The sequence below is a fragment of the Lytechinus variegatus genome, chromosome 5 (assembly GCF_018143015.1).
Source record: "Lytechinus variegatus isolate NC3 chromosome 5, Lvar_3.0, whole genome shotgun sequence".
Taxonomy (NCBI): domain Eukaryota; kingdom Metazoa; phylum Echinodermata; class Echinoidea; order Temnopleuroida; family Toxopneustidae; genus Lytechinus; species Lytechinus variegatus.
This window is the reverse complement of record NC_054744.1, coordinates 20,594,781-20,618,800: the sequence shown is the minus strand read 5'-3', so window position 1 is coordinate 20,618,800 and position 24,020 is coordinate 20,594,781. Positions and strand designations below refer to the sequence as shown.

At 37.9% G+C, this 24,020-nt stretch overlaps 1 protein-coding gene across 1 annotated transcript in view; it reads right to left on the bottom strand.

The window, feature by feature from the left end:
* Window positions 1-24,020, bottom strand: part of LOC121415690 (insulin receptor-like) — a 52,116-nt gene that overhangs the window by 4,757 nt on the left and 23,339 nt on the right. The window contains exons 5-18 of the mRNA XM_041608999.1: window positions 20,613-20,830; window positions 19,584-19,710; window positions 18,697-18,908; window positions 18,215-18,385; window positions 17,654-17,849; window positions 8,685-8,705; window positions 6,199-6,539; window positions 5,602-5,741; window positions 4,841-5,012; window positions 4,359-4,413; window positions 3,350-3,423; window positions 2,389-2,599; window positions 1,542-1,686; window positions 1,192-1,351 (exon numbers count right to left, since the gene is read on the bottom strand). Of these exons, the coding sequence (XP_041464933.1) occupies window positions 1,192-1,351; window positions 1,542-1,686; window positions 2,389-2,599; window positions 3,350-3,423; window positions 4,359-4,413; window positions 4,841-5,012; window positions 5,602-5,741; window positions 6,199-6,539; window positions 8,685-8,705; window positions 17,654-17,849; window positions 18,215-18,385; window positions 18,697-18,908; window positions 19,584-19,710; window positions 20,613-20,830 (2,243 nt within the window). The remainder of the gene's footprint in view (window positions 1-1,191; window positions 1,352-1,541; window positions 1,687-2,388; window positions 2,600-3,349; window positions 3,424-4,358; window positions 4,414-4,840; window positions 5,013-5,601; window positions 5,742-6,198; window positions 6,540-8,684; window positions 8,706-17,653; window positions 17,850-18,214; window positions 18,386-18,696; window positions 18,909-19,583; window positions 19,711-20,612; window positions 20,831-24,020) is intronic.

The window sequence follows — 24,020 nt, the reverse complement described above, 5'->3', positions numbered from 1 at the left end:
AACGGGACTTTGAATAGCGCCAGCTTAAGTCGCACTATAACCACATTACAACGCAATCTCTCTAAGCTCACTCAACTCTCGCTCATCGGTGACAAAATATTACAGAGTATGCTTGGCGTCTCTTTTAAATTAGCCAGGGAACTTCACTACTTTGAATCGAGAATAAAGTCAAAATTAGTGTCATGAAGGTGGGTGCGTTTGTTATGGACAACATTTAATTAAGATCGTAATAATCGCTTCCCATTACCCACGGCTCATACCCCTCTAAACGACATTGCCTGGGCGGCTACGCCCGGCCACTCGATGTGTTGTGAACTGGCAGACATCGTACATGTACGGGAGGGGTTACGGCGGGCCGGCTCAGACCCGTCACCGTGTATAAACCGCACCCCCGACTTTTGCTTCTATCCCGCCGAGAAAAAGGTGCGGTTAATACACCGTTACTTACGGTACATGTACCAGAGAGGTGAAATTTTCCTTTATAGAAGGTCTGTAATGATTATGCACTATAATGAGATTGTTCTTTGGGCTATTAACATTTATCAGTGTAAGCATCATTGTTACCACCAGTCAGTCTTATCATCACCTTCCTCATTATACCATAATCATCATTCACATGATGCCTACCACCACTACAACACTATCATGATACTATAATCACCACCACAGCCCAAACAGTCACCACCATCATCTTCCATCAACAACATCACCGCAGAACGGTTTTCAAAGTGGGGGGGGCTGACCATGCTAAAAATCACAATCCCATGGTCATTTTTGCATTTTTGTACACTGTTTGGAAAAAAGTGGTGGGGGGGCCTGAAGCCCCCCCCCCCCACCCCCGGTTCCACGGTCCCTGCATCGTCATTGTCCTCATCTCAACCACCACCATCCCCATGACCACCACAACTACCATCAACATCATCACCAGCTCAGTACAATAAATGCACCAGGTAAAAAATATATATTAATTTTTCTATGGGTACATGTCTAGCAAAATGGACAATACAATCAACTTTCATCAAAATGTCTGATGATTATGTTTGTTTTGTTTTCCAAAATACCAGCACAAAAATGAACCCACATTTAAGTATTTAACAAATCACCCACCAGCTATCACCACAAGATTCATGAGAAAAACAAAGCGAGGGAGGGGTATTGTTCACTAAAGATTCGTTAGTACACGAAACATACCTGCTACTTTACATGTTCCATCTTCTGCTACCAGACAATTCCTGGCTGAGAGATCTCTATGAACATATTTCCTTGCTGCTAAAAATGACATGCCATCCGCAATCTCAGCGGCCATGTTCAGAAGCTGCTCAAGGGTGGGGACGTTCTTACGATCTATCAGCTGATACGAAAAGGATATAATAGAAGAGGAAATATAACGTGTTACCATGGTATAAAAACATCTATTTCTTCATCACAAAATCTTCAATATGATTTTGAATATGAGAGGGGATCAAGTTTCGATCATAAAGCTACCTGAAAAATCACATGTTTTCCTCTGCAAAAATGAAAGTACTTGGTCTCCAACTTACCGGTAAGTCCTGTTGGTTCTCGGGTCTTCTTGCTCTTAACCAATTTTTAAGGTCGCCCTGCGCCATAAACTCCATTATCACATACGTCGGCTGACCTTTTGAAACGACCCCGAGTAACCTCACAACATGGTGGGCATCAATAAGTCTGGAATAAGAGAAAAGGATAAATCAATTCATCTTCAGTATTATCACTTACATTGTCAATGTCATAATCATCCACAGCAAAATTGAAAAAGTTTTGTTTCCTCTGAAGCGAAAAGCTGTTTTTCTTTCTATTACTACCCTCCTCCTTTCGCTTCCCCACCTGCTCCTCTCCCCTTCTTCCTCCCCTCCCCCCCTTCTTCCTTCCCCCTCTCCTCTACTTCCCCTCCCCTCCGCTTCAGTACTCCTTCCTCCTCCCTCTCTTCATCCCGATCCTCCTCTTCCTGCTCCTCCTTTATACAAACATCATCCATCTCATCTTGTCATTTCCATTTTTATATATGCATATGAATCATTCATGACCTCAACACCTCTTCATGATTGTCTTCAGCACTGATCAATATCAGAGAGATCTTAGTTTTTCTATCATCCGAGAACTTGTCAATGACAACTGACACTGCTGACATCTTTTATTAGACAGTTGTCGTGGTGAACTTTATATATATATTGAACTTTGAAAACATTGAAAATTAATATTACTATCATTTGCACCACCATATCAATCTAATAAGATCATATTTCAAGTTTAGCTGATGGGAATTGAGATCATTAAGAATTTCAAACACCTACGGACATGATCCAGTCATTCGGAAAATCATGCCTAACATTACAATCAGTTTCATGAAACAGCGCCCTCTCTACTTACTTCATCACGGATGCTTCATTCAAGAACTCGATCCTGTCTCTCATGGAAGCGTTGGCTTGGACAGACTTGATGGCCACTCTTGAGATCTCTTCTTCTTCCGGAAGAATACCCTTGGCTAGACCCTCGTAAACCATACCAAAACTACCCTTTCCGAGCTCTCTGATGATCTCCAGCTTATCACGGGGAAACTCCCATTCATCAGCAACATACACTAAAGAAATGATAATAAATAATGATGATGGCAACAATAATGATAGTAAAGATCCTCTTCATCTGGTAGAACACCCTTGGCTAGACCCTCGTAAACCATACCAAAACTACCCTTTCCGAGCTCTCTGATAATCTCCAGCTTATCACGGGGAAACTCCCATTCATCAGCAACATACACTAAAGAAATGATAATAAATAATGATGATGGCAACAATAATGATAGTAAAGATCCTCTTCATCTGGTAGAACACCCTTGGCTAGACCCTCGTAGACCATACCAAAACTACCTTTTCCTAGCTTTTTGATAATCTCCAGCTTATCATGTGGGAACTCCCATTCATCAGCAACATACACTGGAGAAAATCACAATGATGATGACAATAATGATATAAATATTTGTGAGGAGTGAATATCACTACACATTTTTGACAGAGTACTATTACATACAAACCAAAAGATCGCTTCAAGAAGGAATGAAGTTATATGCATGTGCATGGAATACATGTCAAATAATCAATCATATTTCATGAATATCATCTTCAGGTTTCATGACAAGTCTTTTTAATTTGTTTCCCAATTCAAATATGCAACATACATAGTAATTGATCATTTGAAAGCCACTTCAATCAGATATTCATACTCATCTTCATGGGGAAATATTGCCTTGTATTGGCATTTCTTTTACACGATTCAAATTAAATAAGGACCGATTCATGAGAGTTTGGAGATGATAACCAAATGGCACACTTACTATCACTGGTGCTCATGTATTCTGGATTGACAGACGCATAGAGAACACCATCAGGCATCTGGTCCTTGCGATAACTGAGAAAAAAAATACATTTATCCATTAAAGGTCAACAGTAGATGACTCAAATCTTTTTATTAGAGGGGGGAGATGAGGCCACATCATACTCTTTCTGTGCTGCATTCAACCCAAACGAGGCATTTGTGGACAGAGCAGGAATTCATTCATTCATTCTAACCTAGAGCAAACAACTGCTGTGCTAACACTAAGGTACTATGCTACTGGTGTGTTAACTCAGTTGGTAGAGCGTCCGTCTCACAACCGGGAGGTCGGGGGTTCAAACCCGGCCGCGTCAGACCAAAAGGCGTTAAAAGATGGGAGTTGCTGCTACCCTGTTTGGCGTTCAACACTTAAAGGGATAGAGCCTCGTCGATCTGGCGCTGCACGGTGGCTGCCGGGCCCACGATCAATTGGGCAAAGCAAATTTTCGGAGTATTTCATTTCATGTCTATTTCAAACAATAAATTATGGATACATTCTTGTGGAGGGCTTCATAGCAACTTCCGATAAAGTGTTGAGAGCTACATATAATTATGTTTATTATCATTTTCATTACACCATACACTTCACATACAAAACATTCCATGAGTTCACCTCAAGATGGTAAAATTCCTGTGGGTTACTATTTTTTCTGGTTTCTTACATTTCCATTCACTTTGTTGAGATATATCAGAAAAGCAAACAATTGTGGTTGTTTATTCATAAAATATACAAGAAACGTAGCCACCACAATATCCAATTTGCAAATATATGAATTCAACAGCAGTTGGATCAAATTAACAAGAGGTCATACCAAGAGGTAAGTTCAAATGAAACTCAAACTGCGATGATCTAAATTTGTAAGGCTTAAGAGATAGAAATTTGAAATCACAGTTGGAGTTTGATTATAATATATTGTAACTCTTCTTAAGACAGGGGCCAAGTGGAATGTAAACCGATAACTTACTGCCACCTCAGGAAGATGATGATAAAGACGATGATAATTATAACTGCTGCGATGCTGACTGCTATTGTAACTCCCATCATCGGAGGTAAGGCTTTCTCTGGTTCGTAGGTAGGATCTAGAGGAAAATAAGAGACATCAATCATAGCTTCACAGAATACAACAAGTTGCCTAAAGTCACATATCAGTCAGCCTATTGCGGACTGAAGCTAGGGAAACATTTCAAAAGGACTTGTATTGATATTCTTTGTGTGTCAGAAGACCTCAACACCGAGTGATAGACATCTTCCTCAGGAAAAGCATAAGCATACTGATAGGAGGTAATTGCAATTCATTTCTTTTAAATTTCCAAACACCACAGAGAAGTGGTAATGGGGTGCACCGCTTTCATTAAAAAAAAAAGTGTATTAGATCTTATTTAATCATGATTTCTATCTCGAGAACAGATTCAAACTGATCATCTGTGACTCATACAGATGAGGTATACTTACTATTTGTGATATCCGGTACACTGAACGTGACGGGCTTGGTCCACGGACCCTCGCCGGCAAGTGACACCGCCCTCACCATCGCTGTGTAGTTACCGACCTTTAACCCCAAGAGTTCGGCTCCAAGCACCCGTCTGTATCCCTCTGCTGAAACACATTCCGTGTTCTCTGTCGACTGTGTCTACAAAAATTGAAGAAAAAAAATGAAGGGGCCATTTTAAAATGACTTACTGATAAAGGAGGATTACATTTCTGGGTCTAACTCATTTCAGAAAGCACAGATTTGTGCGAGTCAAAAAAGACCTTTTGAATCCCACTATCAAAACACCTTTGCATTTGTCATGGAATCCGTAAAGTATTTTGAAATATGAACGTTATTATTCTTAACAACCTAACAGCAACTCAACCACAATCAACCTTCACCTATTGGAAATGACTTCCATTTCAGTACAGCACACATTTTGCACAGCCCCTCGCCTGATTTTACATGTATAAAGTTTGACGGGCTAATATCTGTAAATAATGACTTGACCAGACTTATTATGTAATAAAAAATATGTAAAGTGAAACCTGCTTTAGCGGCTACCTGTACAGTAGGATCACCTGTCAGGATCATCTGTCTATTAAGACCACATTTTTTGTCTCCTATGGGTTGTCTTTATTTTCACTACAAACAATAACTGTTTTAGTCATACCACTGGTTTTGGTGTTGAGAGGCTCTCTACCACCGTATACGCATCTCGTTCATCACCGACATCGTCGACCTTGGGGTCGATCATCTCAAACCTGACCTCGTGGATGACGACGATGCCGTTGGGGTTGGTGGGTGCGGCCCACGTCAGGTGGACCCTGTCTGTTGAGGTGTGGTTTATCATCACGGTAGACTCTATCTGATCAGCCGATTCTGTAATGAATATAGGGAAATAACACATGATTAGTGTGATTAAAATTGTTAGAAAAAAAAATGGAGCTTCAACTCATGTGAACCATCTGCATATGGTGCCAGAATGTGTCTGGTGCAAGTAAATGCTGCTTTCATTGTTCTCTCAGGTTTAGCAGTCTTCAATTGCATTCACAAGATATCTTGGTCCAAAAGTGCAGGATTATCTCCTCCTTTTTCATTGCATAGTACACTTTTTATCAAAACCAACAGTTCTTTCATGACTTTTACAAGATATATTTGACAAAGTATAATATATTATAGCACTTGGCACCAACAATTTCTTTTTGCTACCTTTTTCCAGCTCTGCTCTTGCAAAAACATCTCCCCCCAAAAAAAACAAATCTATTAAACAAATCTGATTTGAATGCATTGCAATACTGAGAGTAATGAGATATTAAAATAGATGAATGTGATTAACCTTTTGGCAGGGTGCGTCCATATACAGCTGAAGCACGGCTACATTCCCTGGAGTTACAAGCTTGCAGGGTGATGAGATACTCGGTGAAGTGCTCCAACCCAGGAACATGGAACGACTCAACCAGACCGATGACTCTCTCCTCAACCCTGGCTGGTGGAGGGGTGGAAGCATTCACCCCTGAAGAGGGGCTACTGGGGTACAAAGAGCCATTAAGGTTGAATCCAGGGGTGGGCGTGGTCGGTATAGGGGTGATGAAACTGGTGGTGGTGGTGGATGATGTGGTACTGAAATCTTGGATCGCGCTACCTGGGACATCCCGCTTCCTGCGACGTGTGCCAGGTCTGTAAACAAGGTTTCAAATACATGATGGGCATAGTGTCAAGATTGGAGAACTGAAGTCACTTGGTAAATTTTTAACACATCTTACCTTTTTCAGAAATCCTCAGTTACATTGCATCGAGTTCTTGACAACTGAATATACAATGTACAAATGTAATTCCACATGCCATAATGTCCAACAAGCTTACGATGCAAATGACACATTTCTATTGCATAAAGAACAGTAATAGAACTTGCACAACGATAAAAGAATAAATGCATCAAAAATGTCTGCATCATTATGGTTTCAATACACATATAATTGTGATGGGATACAAATTTCAACATGCAAAACATGGCAAAAGTAAATTCTCAATGTCACATTAAATATGGTACAAAGGCAAAGAAAAAGTTTAACAAGTACCCCATTATTCGAAAGCTGGTATTCAAAATTCTAGAATGGCATAATAATTTATCAATGGATTGCTGGAAACTTCAAATGAGATTTGCTAAGAGTTGAAACTTCCCAAATAGAAAAAAATAATTATAAGATTGCAAAATAAGATAGAAGCATTTTCGAAACACACACCAGTGCCTAATACACTAAAGCAGCAATCTAGTGTAAAATACATTGTACATGATGTTTCATAATGGATATTCCCGTATATTTATGCAAGACAAACTTCTTTCAGATGGTTGAAATAAATGAAGAGATTTAACAAGTAATGAATGAAGATGTATTGATTCATGTACATTTTCTCCTCCAACATTTGATTATTTAGTAATAACTATCCTTCCCCTCCTACATCTTTTCGAAATTAAACGGCATTTGAGAATAAATAGCATATCATTGCATGCTACCAACCATTCTCTTGTTTTATAGTGATATGGTAAGTCAGAGAAGGGGGAAAATGGGGAATCCAATGAGAAGAATTCAGCCCTTATATCCAAAATCGCCCACAATAAGTATTACTTCACAACAAATGGTATTTCGGACAAACAGTTATAAGAAGATGGCCCTAGTACAAAATATTTTTTCTTTCCCCTTGGTAGCCATGGATATTTTACAACAAATAAAAGAGATTACCAAAGACGAGGTAAGGATTCTGCATATCCAGGGCCCCGCCGAATAAACTTTACTATTGTGGTAACTTTGCCATCCAATTGTAACTTGAATCCTTGATTCTGATTGGCTGTTGATCATCGTTACCATGGTAGTAACCATCGGATGGCAAACTTACCATACTAGTAACTTTTATGCAATGGGTCTAGATCTGCAAATAAGATATACCTAACAAGTGAGGAAATTAATGAGAAAGGTTTCATCGCAACTCCTCTAGTTTACACAGTTTTATATTCGAGGGGGAAATTAACACTTTCCAATCTTGGTAACGTTTTGCAGACACACTGACGTTATTATGCAATGCCATTTGCTGTCAAACCCACTACCAAATCAAAATGCTAAAATGCATACAAAAGAGAAAAAAAAACACCACTATGTAATCATCTTCACAAGACAGAATGAAACTTGAAGTGAATGTAAAGGGTAAAAATAAATGAATGATTAATCCAATACAATCTGATATTGTTCTCATGACCACTTATTAAGTTCATGATTTCTGATCCTAGCAATCAAGTGGTTAACTTCTACTTCCAATTTTATTTAATAGATTGTTAATTTTTATCTTCATTTACCAAATAAAAGAATAATACTAATACTATCTAATGATTCTAATCATTGAAAGAACTCGATGATAAAAGACAAGTACTCAATAATTTTGAATTTAATATGAATAGAAACAATTTGGTCGACAGCTTTCTGGGTTCTTCATTTCAAATTTCATTAATTTTTACCGAATGCCCACTCACGTAGGGTGTAAACTTCAAGTTAAGGTGCCAATGTGAACATGACGATTAATATGTGCAGAACCAATATCATTTCAATGTGCATTAAAAAAGGTATACATGGTGTGATATTTGAGGGTGATTTTTTTTTCATAGGGAGCAACATGCAAGCAAGACCATTTCACTTTACACTGCATTTTGTTTATCATAGCAAGCAAGCTCAAATAAAAACAAGCCAATGATTAAGTGCTGGGCAGCAATCACATTTTTTTAATAATATAGATTTGTTTTCCTCTTGAAGGAAAATGACAATTAGTACATACCTACTAATATTAATGAAATCCCTGGTTAGTGAAGTGAAGCGAGACAAGAAGAGTTAAAAATTAGTCAAAAGATGAGAAGGATGAGGGAGGGAGGGTAACCATAGCAACGAGGTATCATCAGTTGGTGAAAGTTTAAGGTTTCATGACCGGGTGTATACATATATAGACACATATATAGATGGGTTTGAGATAGGAAGGGGGTGTGACATGTTAATACAGTCCATATAAAGTTAGGAAAACTTATTTGGGACATTAATATTCATTTTTCATGATTAACAAAAATTATTTCTTGTAATATTAGATGAAAATAAATTGGCAATTGGTTTGAGAAAATTTGAAGAAAAAAAATGAAAAAATAGCTGCATATAATACTAATTTATTACACTCAGAACTATGCTGCAATTTTGAATGAGGAAAATAAACACAATTGCTTTACTTTTTTATCATTTCATACATATTTTGGTTTTCCTTTATATTCAAAGGGCAGTGACAAACATATGCAATTTGAATTTTCAAAACTACAAATGAAATGGATAGATTAATTAAAAAATGATAGACAGATGAGTATTTTGGAGTAGAATGACTGTTGTAATAGACAGCAGGTATAGGAAGAGATAGATGGATGGAAGAAAATGTGGATGGTTGTAAAGATGAATAGATGGAAAGATAGATAGAACAGGGCCCTACCTAGGAGCAGATTGACCATTAGTATTCGCATACATTCGTAATTCCGAAGGTTTGTTATTCCGAAAGTTCATATTTCCGAGGGTTCGTAATTCCGAAGGTTTTTTATTCCGAAAGTCCGTATTTCCGAGGGTTCGTAATTCCGAAGGTTCGTGCGTCCGAAAACGAAATGAGATTCGTAATTCCGAAGGTTCGTTAGTCCGAAAAACCTTACTTTGTTTTCGGACTAACAAACCTTCGGAACAATGAACCTTATTTCGTTTTCGGATTAATGAACCATCGGAACCACAAACCTTATTTCGGATTAACGAATCTTCGGAACATCGAACCTTATTTCGTTTTCGGAATATCGAACCTTCGGAATAACGCCACAAATGTTCGGATTAACAAACCCTTTTACGTTTTTGGATTAACGAACATCGAGGTATATGCAATTTACATGTTTCGGAATCACGAAGTGTAACCATTAGTATTTGGCAGTTAGTAGGATGGAAGAATAATGGGCAGATGGATGAACAAATGGGAAAAATATTCAAAATAGATAAAACTTTGAAGCACGTTTATTGTTTAGATGATATATGTCCATGGTATGAGGGAAGCAAGATGGAAAAAAATAGATTGATAATGACTTATGAAGAGACAGAATGGCCCAGAGATATCACAAAAGATGGAAGGAGAAGAAAGTGGGGGAGGGGGGTAGATGGCATGATCATTATAAACAGGTGTTAATAGAATCGTTGGGGAACAGGGAACATATGATATTTACTTTACATATACAGTGGTGCTAAAGAGTAAGTGAACCCCTCCAGATTCTGCCATGTTTTAGATATTGAATTGTGATGTCCGGTGATAAAATATTACATTCAATGAAGTTTGCTTCTCTGGGCTCGCCGAACATTGTAGTGTTGTTGTCTCTGTTCAACACTCAGCATGAAGGAATACATTTTCTGGTGGGATTCACCAACTTTCTAGCACCACTGTAAGTTATGGGACTTTCGTATACAAAAGATCAGCATGAAATACTTCATTGAATTTAGTACAAAGTTAATATAATTATCATGACTCAGATATGTAGACAATATCAATACATGTCTTATTTGCATTGATGCAAAGAATATCAAATTAGTTATAATAAATATGCACCAAAATGCAAAGTACATTCAATAATCAGTGTTTCAGAAGAAAATCAATGAGACAGTAAACTAAGAGGACCTCCAGGCTAGGATGCCAACCTGGAAAAGACAAATCAAATATTTTCTTGGATGAACAGGGGTAGCAAAACAGTATTTTCAAGTATTCTTTCTTTATTAATATTTTCAGAAGTAATCAAAATCAAATCAAATTTAGCTTTGAGTAGAATGGCCATCGAGGACAATAACATCCATACTTGCCTCACATGATATAAGAATTACTTTACATATTTTCTTCAATAGCTCACTGAGCCACTGATGGCATCTACCGTTTGTAGCAACATACTAAATACCATGCTTTATGCAACACATTCCTTGTACTCCTCCTTCATAATCACTGTATAGGTAAATGATGAATCCGAAATCAAATTGACTCTGTCGTCCATGCAGTCATGCCCTCAATCGCAGTCGGCATGCAACAACATGTTTTTGAATATCATTATCATCGCTTGCATAAACAAGCCCATCCATCAACTTCACTCTCCTTTAATGGTAAACTAGCTAAACGCAACGTTCACACTGTTATCCGAGGGGAGAGAAATTCCTTGCATCTCACAGAATTCTCTTCCCATCTTATTATCTGAATAGTCAGGGATTCTCCCCTCCCCTTGAAGAGAAGAAAATTGGAGGGGGGTATATTTAATGGGGTACAGGTGTTTTAACTCAATACAGGAAGAGTACACCTAGTAAAGCAGTGTAAAGTATGGTGTGACCACCATACAAAATAATTTGCATATTTCTCCACATCTCAGAGAATCTTGTAGCCAGAGAGACAGGTGTGGACATTAAAAAAAACCTCACATGACAATATTCCATTTTCTTAGAGAACGGTCTGAACAAGGAGTTACATTTGCTCCTGACTTTATTTTCTTTCTCCAGAAATTCGGATAGAAAAGACTTATCTAAATAGGGAGAGGTAAAGATAGAAAATGTCTCAGAATTGAGGCATTAAGATGTTTGGGGGAAGGCAGAAAAGCAGAGCTGCAAACCTCTGTTGATCAAAAAAACATACTGTTCCATGATTAAAATCCTATTTTCAAGGGAAAAAAACACATTTTGGTACAAAAATTGATAAATTACACGTATGAAGCATGCCAATTAATTTTAACCAAAAAATATATATTTTGCAATAAAAAATCATATTTTGTCACTTTTGATTATGAAAAAGTATACTAAATATCATTAAAACATATTAGTAGGCAGCTTTGGAAAAGGAGAAAGAAAAGGAAGAAAGAGGTGTGTGGGTGGAAGAGATCAGGAAAGAGGGTATGAACAAGTGGCAGAGGGATAGCAGAAGAAGAGGAGCCTGGAGGTATGGAACATAGTAGAGGGGTCAAGAAGTAGAGAGGAAATGAAGGACAGGGAATGAGAGAAAGAGGGGGGCAGGAGAGAATGGGAAGGCTGAAGGGGAGTAACAGAAAAGGAGAGAAAGGGGGAGAGGAATAGGAGTGAAAGATATATAGAGAACGAGGGGAAGGAGAGAGCAGAAGAGAGAGGAAAGGGAAGAGCGACAGAGAGAGAGAAGAGGGAGAGAAAAGGGGGGAAAGAGAATAGCAGCAGGAGAGACAGGGGGCAAGGGGAGAAGAGGGAAGAGATATCAGAGGGAAGGAAGATAGAAAAAAGAAAATTTGAAAATGAGGACAGGGTGAAAAAGAGGGTAAGGGAGACAGATAAACTGTCTAGATAAGACGTCAATTTTTATTCCTTCTTTTTTTTTCTTTCCTGTATATACACGCATACATGAATAAGTCGACAATATTTTTTTTCATTTCCAAGGGGGATCCACACTTGACAAGCTTTGCTTTTAGTGGACCCCCCCCCCTCATTTCCATTTGTGCTCAATTTTATACTGTTTTTTTTTAACGAAGTAAGAATGTTCATCTGTAAAATTGTATCTGATTTATATTACTTTGTATTATGTTTTGAACGGAAATGGAATAAAGAACTAAATTGAAGAATTTAATTGAAAAATATTGAGGAAGTAATAAAAGTTTACATGTTTATTTGGTATCAAATGCATGTACCTTCTTTTTTACTGGGGGGGTGGAGGCCATGTAAAAGGATAATCAATAAAGAATACACAAGGAAGACACCTTTGTGCCCGTGTGAGTTGCGCTGTGATGAAAGATTGTTGGGAAAATTGTATATCATATCATTACCATTGTTTGGTTGAATATGATGCCTCTACAATCAGCCATAAACCTTATTTAACTGGGCTATTTCAGACCAGGATATATTGGGGGTGGGGTCAATTTGACCTGCCCCCTTAGAACTCGGCCGCTGATCACTGCAAAAATTTGCATAGGTAGAGAGTCAGATGTTAACTACAAGACTATATAGTTAAATTTTGGAAAAAAACTTGAATGTTTATCAATTATGCTAATGAGAATATGAAATTTGGCCAATTTTTTTTTTTTTTGGGGGGGGTATGTTTTTGCCTTTAACTCACCTTAGCTAGCAGAATGCTAATTTTTAATGAAAATATCAATTTTTACATTCCCAACAAATATCTACAAAAATATTGACAAACCATTATCAATTTCCTATCTATTTCATGGCTTTTTCAATTCTAATATATTTCTTTGTTTTTTCAATCTTTTTAATGAACTTTGTCAGAGACAATTTTGCAATCATACGTAGCACAAACTATATCTGTTTAAGCCAACAAAAGTATAAAAAAAAAAAATATATATATATATATATATATATATATACATGTACATATATGATTTTTGGTTAAAAAACAAAATTTGCATAGACTTTGTACATGGAATCATGTTTTTGAGCAATTTTGGGTCTCATGCGTTTACAAAATCTTACGTGATTTCGTTTTCGGAACCTCGTTCCCCAGGCGTCGCACATTTGGTCTAAAAAGATGCACAAGACTTAAAAAAGTAAACAGTCAGTGAGCTATGCGGTCAAAAAATTATCCTCCACCCCCATTAAGTAAGGGTTAAGGTAACATGAGGCAACATATTTTTTTCACTAATTCTATTCATAATAACAAGAGGAGTTCCTCATATCAGAGATGCTAACTGATAGCTCAAAAAAATCCTGAAAACCCAGGCCGGGGTCCAGGGGCCCGCCCAGGGCCCCTGGCGGGGTCAAGGGCGAAGCCCCCTGAAGCTGGAACGTTTTCTTATTCTTTAGAGGGCTGAAATCATTAATCTACAGTAGTACATAACAAATAATTAATGACATAATAAACTTCATATCATAGGCAAGAAAGGTGCTCAAAAAAAAAAAAATCATGTAACCCGTACTCATTACGGTACGGGTTAACCTGCTGGGGTTAATATGCTGCGGCCAATGGGTGCGACTCGGGACGGGTGTATGTAGCAGCTGGGGTGCCCTTTTTCACTCACTGTACTCATCAACAAGACAATCCTATACTATTGAAAATCCATAAATCACAATTTCTATCAAAATGATGGATAGTTCACACATATGAATTGATGAATACGCACCAGAGAACACATATTTCATGGTAGTAAATAGGTTTTCAGCTGAAATCCCGCGGCAGACAACCAATCACTCACGCAGCAGCAGGCAATTGCAGCCACACCGGGCCGTGCTTTGAGCGGTTCTACCGGGCGATCGCCCGACTGGGATAGCGCTGACACCCGTATCCCTGCAGGGTATAGAGCGGCGTTTGCAACTGCTACAATGTATTGCTCGCGCGTACCGTGCAAGTACAGTACCAGCTAAACTTCATGCTGCGCACAACGCTAATAATTTTCCGTCTGCGCAAATTGGCCATCCAAAATTGAAATTGCGCTTTCCGTAGCGAACTCCGTGACAAGATTTGGAGGGGAAATTTTTACGGATTTCACTTTGACAATCGAATTTTTTTCCCGGAATATTTTTCAGCAAAGGAAAAAATCCGGAATTCCGGAAAAATCCGGAAAATTAGCAACTCTGTCATATATATGCAGTATTTCTAGGTTGTTTTTCACCATAATGCAAGTAACCTCAAACCAAGTCTCCATCAAATAAAAAAAATCCTATCAACATCTTTGCTTTCCTTTATAGATCAGACAGTAAGAATAAACAATGTCTCTTAATAATCAAAACATCTGTCAAGAACTTAAGGCTTGAAATGAATTTTGGTGTCGCCTGAAAAACTTTTCAATAGTTCATTCCTTTCTACATGTATTATTGAAAGCAAATTTCTTCAAGCTCTGATCAGTCTTTCCTTTATTGTAAACAAACCCGATTTCAACTGGTGGGTGCTATAAGCAGCCAATATTAATTATACTTTAAGTACTCAAAAACAAAGTCATAAAAATGCAATTAAAAGGGTTTTCTATCATTAAAATCCAAAAATATCCCATATTATACAATGCGTATCAAAAAAAAAAGTTTACACTTTGAAACATGTGGGTGATTTTTCCGCATATAATCTTGGGTTTGGGTCTCATCTATCCAACGAAATTAAAAGTTTTGACAGAATGTTACACTTGAGTGAGCACTGTCCATTTTTGTAAAGCTCGCAGAAACCTGTTTGCGCAGAAATGCTCGTTTTCACGCTGTGTCAAAGGGAAAGGGCGAAATCAAACTTACCCTGCGAAACATTTCTCATACATTTCCCTTGCACTTTTAGTCAATTGAATAAAACGGATACATTCAAACATTTTGTAACAATTTTTCCACCCAAATTGAAATTTCAACACTTAGTAAGCACAACCTTTACCATTTTTATGCCAGCTGGATCTGAGGACATAACTGAATCTGAACAAAAGTTTATATCAGACATCTCCAGCATTTTTTACTAAGGTTTTATCATTTAAAGTGGGTTTACATTTCATTTTTCATTCAATACTTGTTTCTCCACACTTTTCCCAAGCTTAAGCTCAGTGTAAAGCAAATATCGTCACGATGGCCTTGGTGTGTGGGGGAGTGGGGTGGGGCGCAATGCACTCTTCGAAGTGTTATGGGCAAGGAAACAAGTTAAAAAGGTAAAAGATATCTTCTAATCAAATTTACTAGCTAAATTCCATGTGTTCTTCATGATTAGGGTCTACTTTTATTCCCATAACTATTTCAAAGTTCTGCGCAAATCATTTTTCACTAACTTTTCAAAAGTAAGTGGTGATCACTCAAGCGGAAATATTTTTCGACAGTTATATCGTCATTTGCTTAAATGGATCTGTGCCAATGTTAAAATGTGGAAAAATCTTCAGGATATTACAAATGTATAATTTTACAGGACTTTTTCTAAGTGTAAACTTTTTTTTGAATCGCACTGTACAACTCAAAAATAGATGCTTGCAATTTGATTGGTTGAAAGCCATTCAATATTTGATATATTCTGTGCTGCACGTAAATTTTATTTTCCATTGCACGGTGACAGTTCATACTTTTATTTTCCCATTGTATGGTTTAGCTCTCTTCCTCAGTGTGTACCACTAAGCATGTGTGTATGTACATTGTGCATGTGTGTATGTTTGCCCGCATAAGAGTAAGCACATGACTGTGCGCACTTTAGATTCATGAATCAAAGCGCGTCACAAAAGAATGAAAACAATTAAAATAAACATGTTGTCAGATAAAATGAGTTGCTGGACAAAGGCAAATATATTTCAACTCCATCTTCTTTTGTTTTTTTCCTTCTATTTTGTAAAATAACATGATCTAGAAGAGTTGTTGTATGAACCAAATGATGCATGTCTTCATTCATCCATTATGCACCGATCCAGTCTCGTTGAGGCTGTGTTCAACCCATTGCACTCAGCCTAACATCTCCGTGCAATGGATTGAAGAGAGCCTCATGTCGGGTGAGGATATATCGCATTATATCCTACATAAATTAAATCCTTATGCCGATTGGTTTAAATAGCATCATGTGACCAAACATATTCCCACTATTTTGCAATGATGTCAAAAATTAAACGCACACAGAAGAAAATGTGCTATGCCGTGACGTCAATGATGGAATAGTCGACTATTCCATCATTGACGTCACAGATCATGCAATCTCTCGGTCGCACCGGTCAGCGAGTTGACTTTACCGGCCAAGTCCAGTGAAGGGACAGCACAGCCACAAATCCGCATTCCGCTGAGCACGTGATTTTGGGAAAAGTAGATCAGTCTGCGCAGCGCGTTTAAGAAAAGATTAACTATGTGTACAATAGTAGATAGACTATTGTTCTACCTTATTAAATGAAGGATATAAAACAAATATTCCAGGCCTTTATTTCGAAAGTATAGAGGGAATTATTTATCCTCAGTTGTACTGGCCAAATTACTATTTTTCCCTCGTCGGGAAAAAAAGTAATGCCAGCCCAACCTCGGAAAAATAATTCCCACTATACTTACTCAAAGCCTGGTATATTTGAATATTATAAACTCATGTGCATGCATCACTTGTACACTTTCTTCCTGCATGAGCAGAGGGGACCCACACAATTTGAAAGTGGACTAAATACATGAACAAGTAATACTGTTAATGTCAGCTAAAAGGGAAATTGGATTTTAAAATTATGTATCATCGGTGAATAACCGCCCTGGTTTCAGATTAAGAGTAGATAAAAACAAAATATTCAGAGGAAGAAGAATTTTCTTCTTTTCATTCAAGACATATATACATGTATACCAGCATATCATCCATTTGCTATGCACAATGCAGGTATTAATGATTAGAGCATGCTGTATACACATGGTTATGTTAATAAGGGTCTTTGTTATCATCAATGCAACTGATCACAATCCCTTTTGTCGATGTTACCATCATAATCACCATCTTATCATCATCGACATCCTCCTCCTCATCCTTATCATCACCATCATTCTCATCGTCGCCACCATCATCATCGTTGTCATCGTTCTCACCATCACCATCATTATCATCATCATCATCACCACCAACACTAGGGACAGTAATTTTCCCCAATCCTCAACAAAATACGACTATCAACTGGAAAAAAACACGATCTCACTTCACTACAACAATCATGACAACACATCGTAACTGCACTTGAGACCCACTTGAGACAGTATTTTACCACTGCAAACACAACCTACCCCTCCTCCTCATCGTCATCAAGATAATTATCATAATCAGAAGGAAAATCTCTGGTTTCCATGCCAACCAACCTCTTCATGTATATATTATTATGGAGCTGATTCTCAAAATCCTTCTGGAAGCGGGCATCTTCTTCCCGTCTTCGAAGCTCCTCCGGATCGATGGGGCAGGTGCAGCATCCCGCTCCAACCATAGTAGTGTTAGTGTCTTCGTCTTCTGATGTTTCCATCTCTGTGCTGGACTCGGACTTCCGCAGGGTTGGCAGTTCTTGAAAAACATAGAAGCATACCATATATAAATCAAGGCAAGGAAAAATATTGCATGTAAGACAATTAAGGTACATGCAAGTTGTAGGTTGCATTGAAGAAATTTAAGTTATCTCTAGCCCTGCTAATAACCTGCCATGCACCTGATTCTGTGGCACTACTTGTTGAACAAGCGTCCCAAAGTTGGTCTCAAAAGTTGTGTGAGACACAATAAAGGGTAAGAGATGCAACTGGGTGAGATATTTTCACATTATGTACACATATCGCAAAAACAAAAATGAGGGGGTAGGTACTGAATCAGCCACCCATCTCAAGAAGGTTTTACAATGGTTTGGAATGGGGGGGGGGAAGTTCCATGATTCTTACTCTCTCTGCAGAAATCCCTGTCTTCAAACTGCTGTTTGAATAAGTACCGAGGTTCCCATGTGATGATGTAATGTGTGAGGTTTCCATTTGGATGCTCTGGTGGTTTCCAGGTAATGACCAGCTCAGATGACGAATTTGAGATGACATTCAGGCTGCTAGGTGGGGAGGCCTCTGTCAATCAAACATTAAAAAAAAATAAACATTGATGCAAGTAGACAAAAAAAAGATCAGATTAGCTTGATTAATGTTCTATGTCACGTCTAAAAAAAGAAATTTGTTCATTTATAACAAAAGCATCCATCACATAGATTATCACACCCTGGACTAATTTAAAGTGCTGTCTTGAAACCCTTTCATTTCGGCTACATTTTCTCTCTTGTAAACCTTTCTAAATTTTGTGTTGCATCATTCTATATTGTTTTAGCTTGTATATGTAAGTGCATTAATGGACTGTCTGTACCATCCCTAAATCAAACACTTACTTGATTCTGGCGTTAACAGATACTGGATGTTACTCCTGGCGCTGAACTGAGCCCCAGCAATGGTGTACGTCCGTACCATGAATGCATACTGTGTCCATGGCTTCAGATTGGCCACAAAGGTAGACGTTTCGGTGGGTGGAATGTACTGGACCTCCCAAAGACTGGTTCCGCATGCATCTTCACCGTCTAACTCTGTCACGTTCCTTTGGGGTCTGATGTGGTTAAAGTTAGTATATATAACATCTTCTTCAGTCGTGTTGTGGCACTGTATCACAAAATCTGACATGTATGTTTTTATATTCAAGGCCAACAATGAAGACACTCTATTCAGAGCTGCCAACCTTCATTGTGAAAAATCCTATTTTTCATTGATTTTTGAAAAACATTAAAAAACATCATTAAGACAAATTTCAAAAATTCAATTTCTAGGGGGAAAATGATATTCAGTGTCACTATCTCCTTAAAAGTCCTACCAAATAGGAGAAACTCCTAGGCTCATATTCTCATAGCAGGTTTAACTCAAACTCAGGTTTAAAGTTGTGGTTTACGTATGGATAGCCAATTTTCACATAAATCACTAACAGTAGAGATATCATACTTCAGCTCATTTGGCTCTCAAATCATTCATAAATGTCTAGGAAGTATAAATAGATGATTGTCTTCACCATCGATGAATCAGGAAAGAGCACAGTGAACATAAGAAACATACAACTTAATAAAAATTTTGATACTATTGGCTTCCCATACTTAAACCACAACTTTAAAACTGAGTTTAAGTTAAACCTGCTATCAGAATACGGGCCCTACTAATTTGTAGCTCCTGTGTACTGAGACACTTGATATCAATATTCATTGCGATATTATTAATAGCTGGGGATGTAACTTACGCTTCACGGTAAGACAGGATGTAACCCACGATCTCACGCACATCTCCCTTTCCCTTTGGAGGTGACCATCTCACTGACAGCACGGATTGAAAGAAAGCAAACTCTAGATTCAAACGATGGGTGTTACCTGCAAAACAAGAGAAAATTACATGGATTTCACTGTCAATTCGGTGGATTCACAATATGCTGCGCCATCTCTCGGTTGCAGTGGAAATGCAAAATTTCTAACGATGTGGTCGACATCGTGCGCAGGCACAGGCAGCGCACAGTGCTAGTGTACTGTAATGTGACTGTGAAGCTTCAAAAATTAAAACCATGTCGCAAAAGCGGAGAAAGAATTCACCGAAAATGGTCTGAATTCAATATCCAATCAAACTTCTCTCCCACATCCTGGACCCTTGGAAACAGCATAACATAGATGCAAGCCGGTCGATCCGCATCGGCCAGCCCTGAATAAGCACATGCATGCATGCACTGGCGGGCGCAACAGGCTTTTTCCCATGAGGAATTGCCAATTTCGGCCTGTACGCTGCAACCGATAGAAGCCGAACCGTATTGTAAATCCACCAAATTCAACAAAAGGTTAATATCCCCCCAAAAAATGTTGTTTCGTTCACTAAATTTGAAGCAAGCCATTTATTTCATTGGAACCATTTTCATTAAAGGTTTTATAGCTATTAGTTTCTGCAAAGTTAAGGATGATGGAGGTACATGTATTAAAGTGCACTGGTACTTCTCAGACCAACCAGCCCACCCAGCGGGTGCCTGACCAATGCTGCTAAATTGTACCCATCTTCACAAGCAATTTGAGCCATACAAGGAAATAAAATTCTACAGATATGTCAGATATATGAGTAACTATTATTATCATTACATGAAAATGAGTTGGGTAGTAAAAAAAATAGTAATGTATAGTGCTAGTAAACCCAAAATAAGCAATTAAAATTGGTTTCAGAACAGAAATTACAATGGTACCAACAAACAAACTTGCACGCACACTTATACATTATAAGGTCACAACAGACTTACAAGCAACTTGGTCTCCATTGGATGAAAGTGAGACATCAATGTTGCTAAGCGGAGCCTTGATCCCGGTGAGATTGTGAAGTTTCTCAATCTCCGAGTAGCACAACTTGGGGTTGTAGTGAAAGAAGAACTTGCCGTTGCCGATGCTGATGTTGGGATGCTGGGAGAAGTCAAAGAGTTGTTGGAGATTGTTGTTTGCCAGCACATATAGGGAGTACTCACTGGAAAGACAAAATAAGGGATATAGAATATTTATTGTAGATGCAAGATGAAAGGATCGCTTTCAATATAAAGAATTCATAATATGGATGGGAACAATGACTTTGCATTTGAATACTAAAACCAAGTGCCCTGTCCATGTAGCCGGTGGATACAAAACGGATGCATAAGGGAAGAACGGACAAGCAAAATTTCAGGGGTGGCTCCACCAGTTTTCATCCGCTCCAGAAATGGACAAAATTGGTGAAAAACACAGTGAACGGATGCTCAATAGAAAAAGCATATGAACCAAATATGCAATAGGTACACAACTGATACATAGCGTTTTCCAATGAATGGCAAGGTGGTTTTTTTTAACATTTTACATCCTACTAAATAGGTTCATTATTGCGGATCGAAATAATCGCAAGAGGGTATTCATTTGTCTCTCAATCTACTATGGTCAACAAGGAAATTCGTGATCACTCTCGCAAAAAGCGTTCACTGGCTTTCTAGGAAATTCGTGATCACTCTCGCAAAAGTATTCACTAGCTTACAAGTTCACGAGCTTTCGAGTGCCGAATTTCCTTGTTGACCATAGTAGATTGCGAGACAAATGAATACCCTCTAGCGATTACTTTACATCCTCTTTGCATCCATAAGTGCACTGAGATAGGGCCATTTCGGTTGCCTCTTTTCTACCATAACTTATATAAATACTTGCTTTGGACTACAGTTTATGCATTTGTTTATTGTATAAAATATCGTGTTATTATTATCATTACTGAATTGAATGGATGATTTGAATAAAAAGTAATTCAATAGTGTCCAGGTCAATCATACTGCTTAAGCGCTGATATACTGGAACGGTTATTGATGGAAAATAACTATACATCATTACCCTAACCATAAGCCATTGATCACAGATTCAAACCAACTCCTCCAATGCTAGGGTAAAAATGTACATCATTACATTGTAGAACTTCACCTCAAATCAACTGCCACTATGTTACGAATTTTGGCTCTAAAGAAATTGCGATGGCAATTTGATGTTTATTGCAAAGCAGGGACGCTTGGAAGTGGCTATCAATCTGTATGTTCTTGGAAAATACTGTCGTATAAATGTTGTAGCAGACAAGGGGGTAATTATTTACCATTCTCACAGGCATATATCATAAGACTACATGATCAAAATACTGCATGACATGTATTAAAGAATCCAGGTACAAATTGAGTCATTCAAGGGCCAGTTTCATAAAACTTGTTATAATAACAAATCTACAATAACATATGAAAGCTATACTGAATTCCTTCAATCTGATTGGCTGATAGTAAATCTGTTACAGAAATTGTGCATTTGTAATCATAAGAAGTCTATATGACCCAGGTCTAGAGATGATGGCGTTGAAAGCAAATGGAGCCTTTTAAAGTCTTAGAGGCCGTTCTCATTACGCTTTCTAAAACTAGTTTACTGGAAGCCGATTCAGGAAACCAGTTTGGAAGATCGCTTTGCTAGCGTTCTCACTTGATCACACGAAAGTGGTTTTCAAAATCACTTCACGTAAAGCTCAGCGGGGTTACACGTTTCGCGCGAAATTCAAAACCGCAGCATCGGCATTCTACACCTGTCGTGTGGAGTAGCGCGCTCAAAATGTGCGAAGATCGCTTCCCGAAGAACGGTTGTGTCCTCACTTAGGCTAAAACCAGTTTAACGAGGCAAAGCGATCTTGAAAACTACATCGCGAGGTGGTTTTCCAAACTGGTTTGGAAGATCGCTTCCAAGACCGCTTTGACCGTTCTCACTACGCGTTAAACTAGTTTCCACTAAACTAGGGTTAGGAACGTAGTGAGAACAGCCTCTTTGAATACTGAAATGTTACGTGCAAAGATATGAAGAGCACACTTCTAATTATGAGAATAACATCCACACATGTACATCATAGGGCTCTCACATGTTCAAAATTAGCACTGCTGGTGCCTTTTTGCACTAGATCCAATACAATACAAAACCAATACATATTTTGGAATAAGGAGATGATTGAAAGATATGTTTATCAATGCAGCAACAATATAGATAAATCCTTAGGTACTAATAACTATATGTTATCTACTGAAGCTGTAGTCGCTGAAAGTACAAACTTCATTAAAACATCAAAAGATACTTGAGATGAATAAATTGGTATAAAATGCAAGTGGAATACATAAACAAGATCTATACTGCTGGCAGTATGAGAATGAAAAAGAGAGAGGGTAAATTTTGATATTTCTCCAAGATATACAGAATTAATCCTGTTTTTTCTGTAAACCAACTCACAATCTTTTGATAATGCCAAGCCTCAGGCGATTAAGTTATGAAGATGAAATAAATCTAATCAAGATTTAGCTATGAAGGTGAAGGAGAATAAACAAAATGGAAATATTTTTGCGTGGGTGAAATTCCTTTAAAGCTTTCAATTTCCACAAGTTTTCAGTTACCTTTAATACAATACATATGGCGCAGCAATGCTAATACACTACTTAGCCATTAGATTTCTTGGTTATAGTTTATAAATACTCCTGCTCAATTTCCTGTCTAATAATGTTGATTTTATCTAGCTTTGCTAAAGTTGGTTGCCAAGGGAAATTAATAATAGTGTGGATCCTTCCTGATTAGAATGAAAACATCTCGATAATTATTTGACCAAGAATTTAGATGTATTGCATTCATCCATAACACAGAACAAATATGGTAAATAAATCTACTCTTCTCAATGACATGAATGTTCCCATTTTACTAAAATCTCTTATTTCCATATTAATAATTTTGTAATTATGTAGAAGCTTGTTGAAATAATCCCTTATATCAAGATGTCAGGGGTGTATAATTGTGTTCAGATGGAAAAATATATAACCAATAACTGAACACTGCTAGTTGTTACACTGGGTGATTTCAAGCTTAGTGTTGGTGTTAGTGTTGAAAGCATAATTCTCCTTATCACATAGTATAGCCAAAACTCAAGCAACATAAACTATCGCTATCCAGGTTAATTTTGCTGGGACATGCACTTTCAGTAGCAGTCAGCGCAAAAGCTCCGCTCAGTGCTAATTCATAATTTGTCTAACTCTACCAATTTTTTTACATAGTTTGCACAATCATATGGACTGATATCAGTGGGTGACAGTTTGACAACTGGGAGGATTTTTCAACATTCAAGGTGCTCCCAACACTGAGAA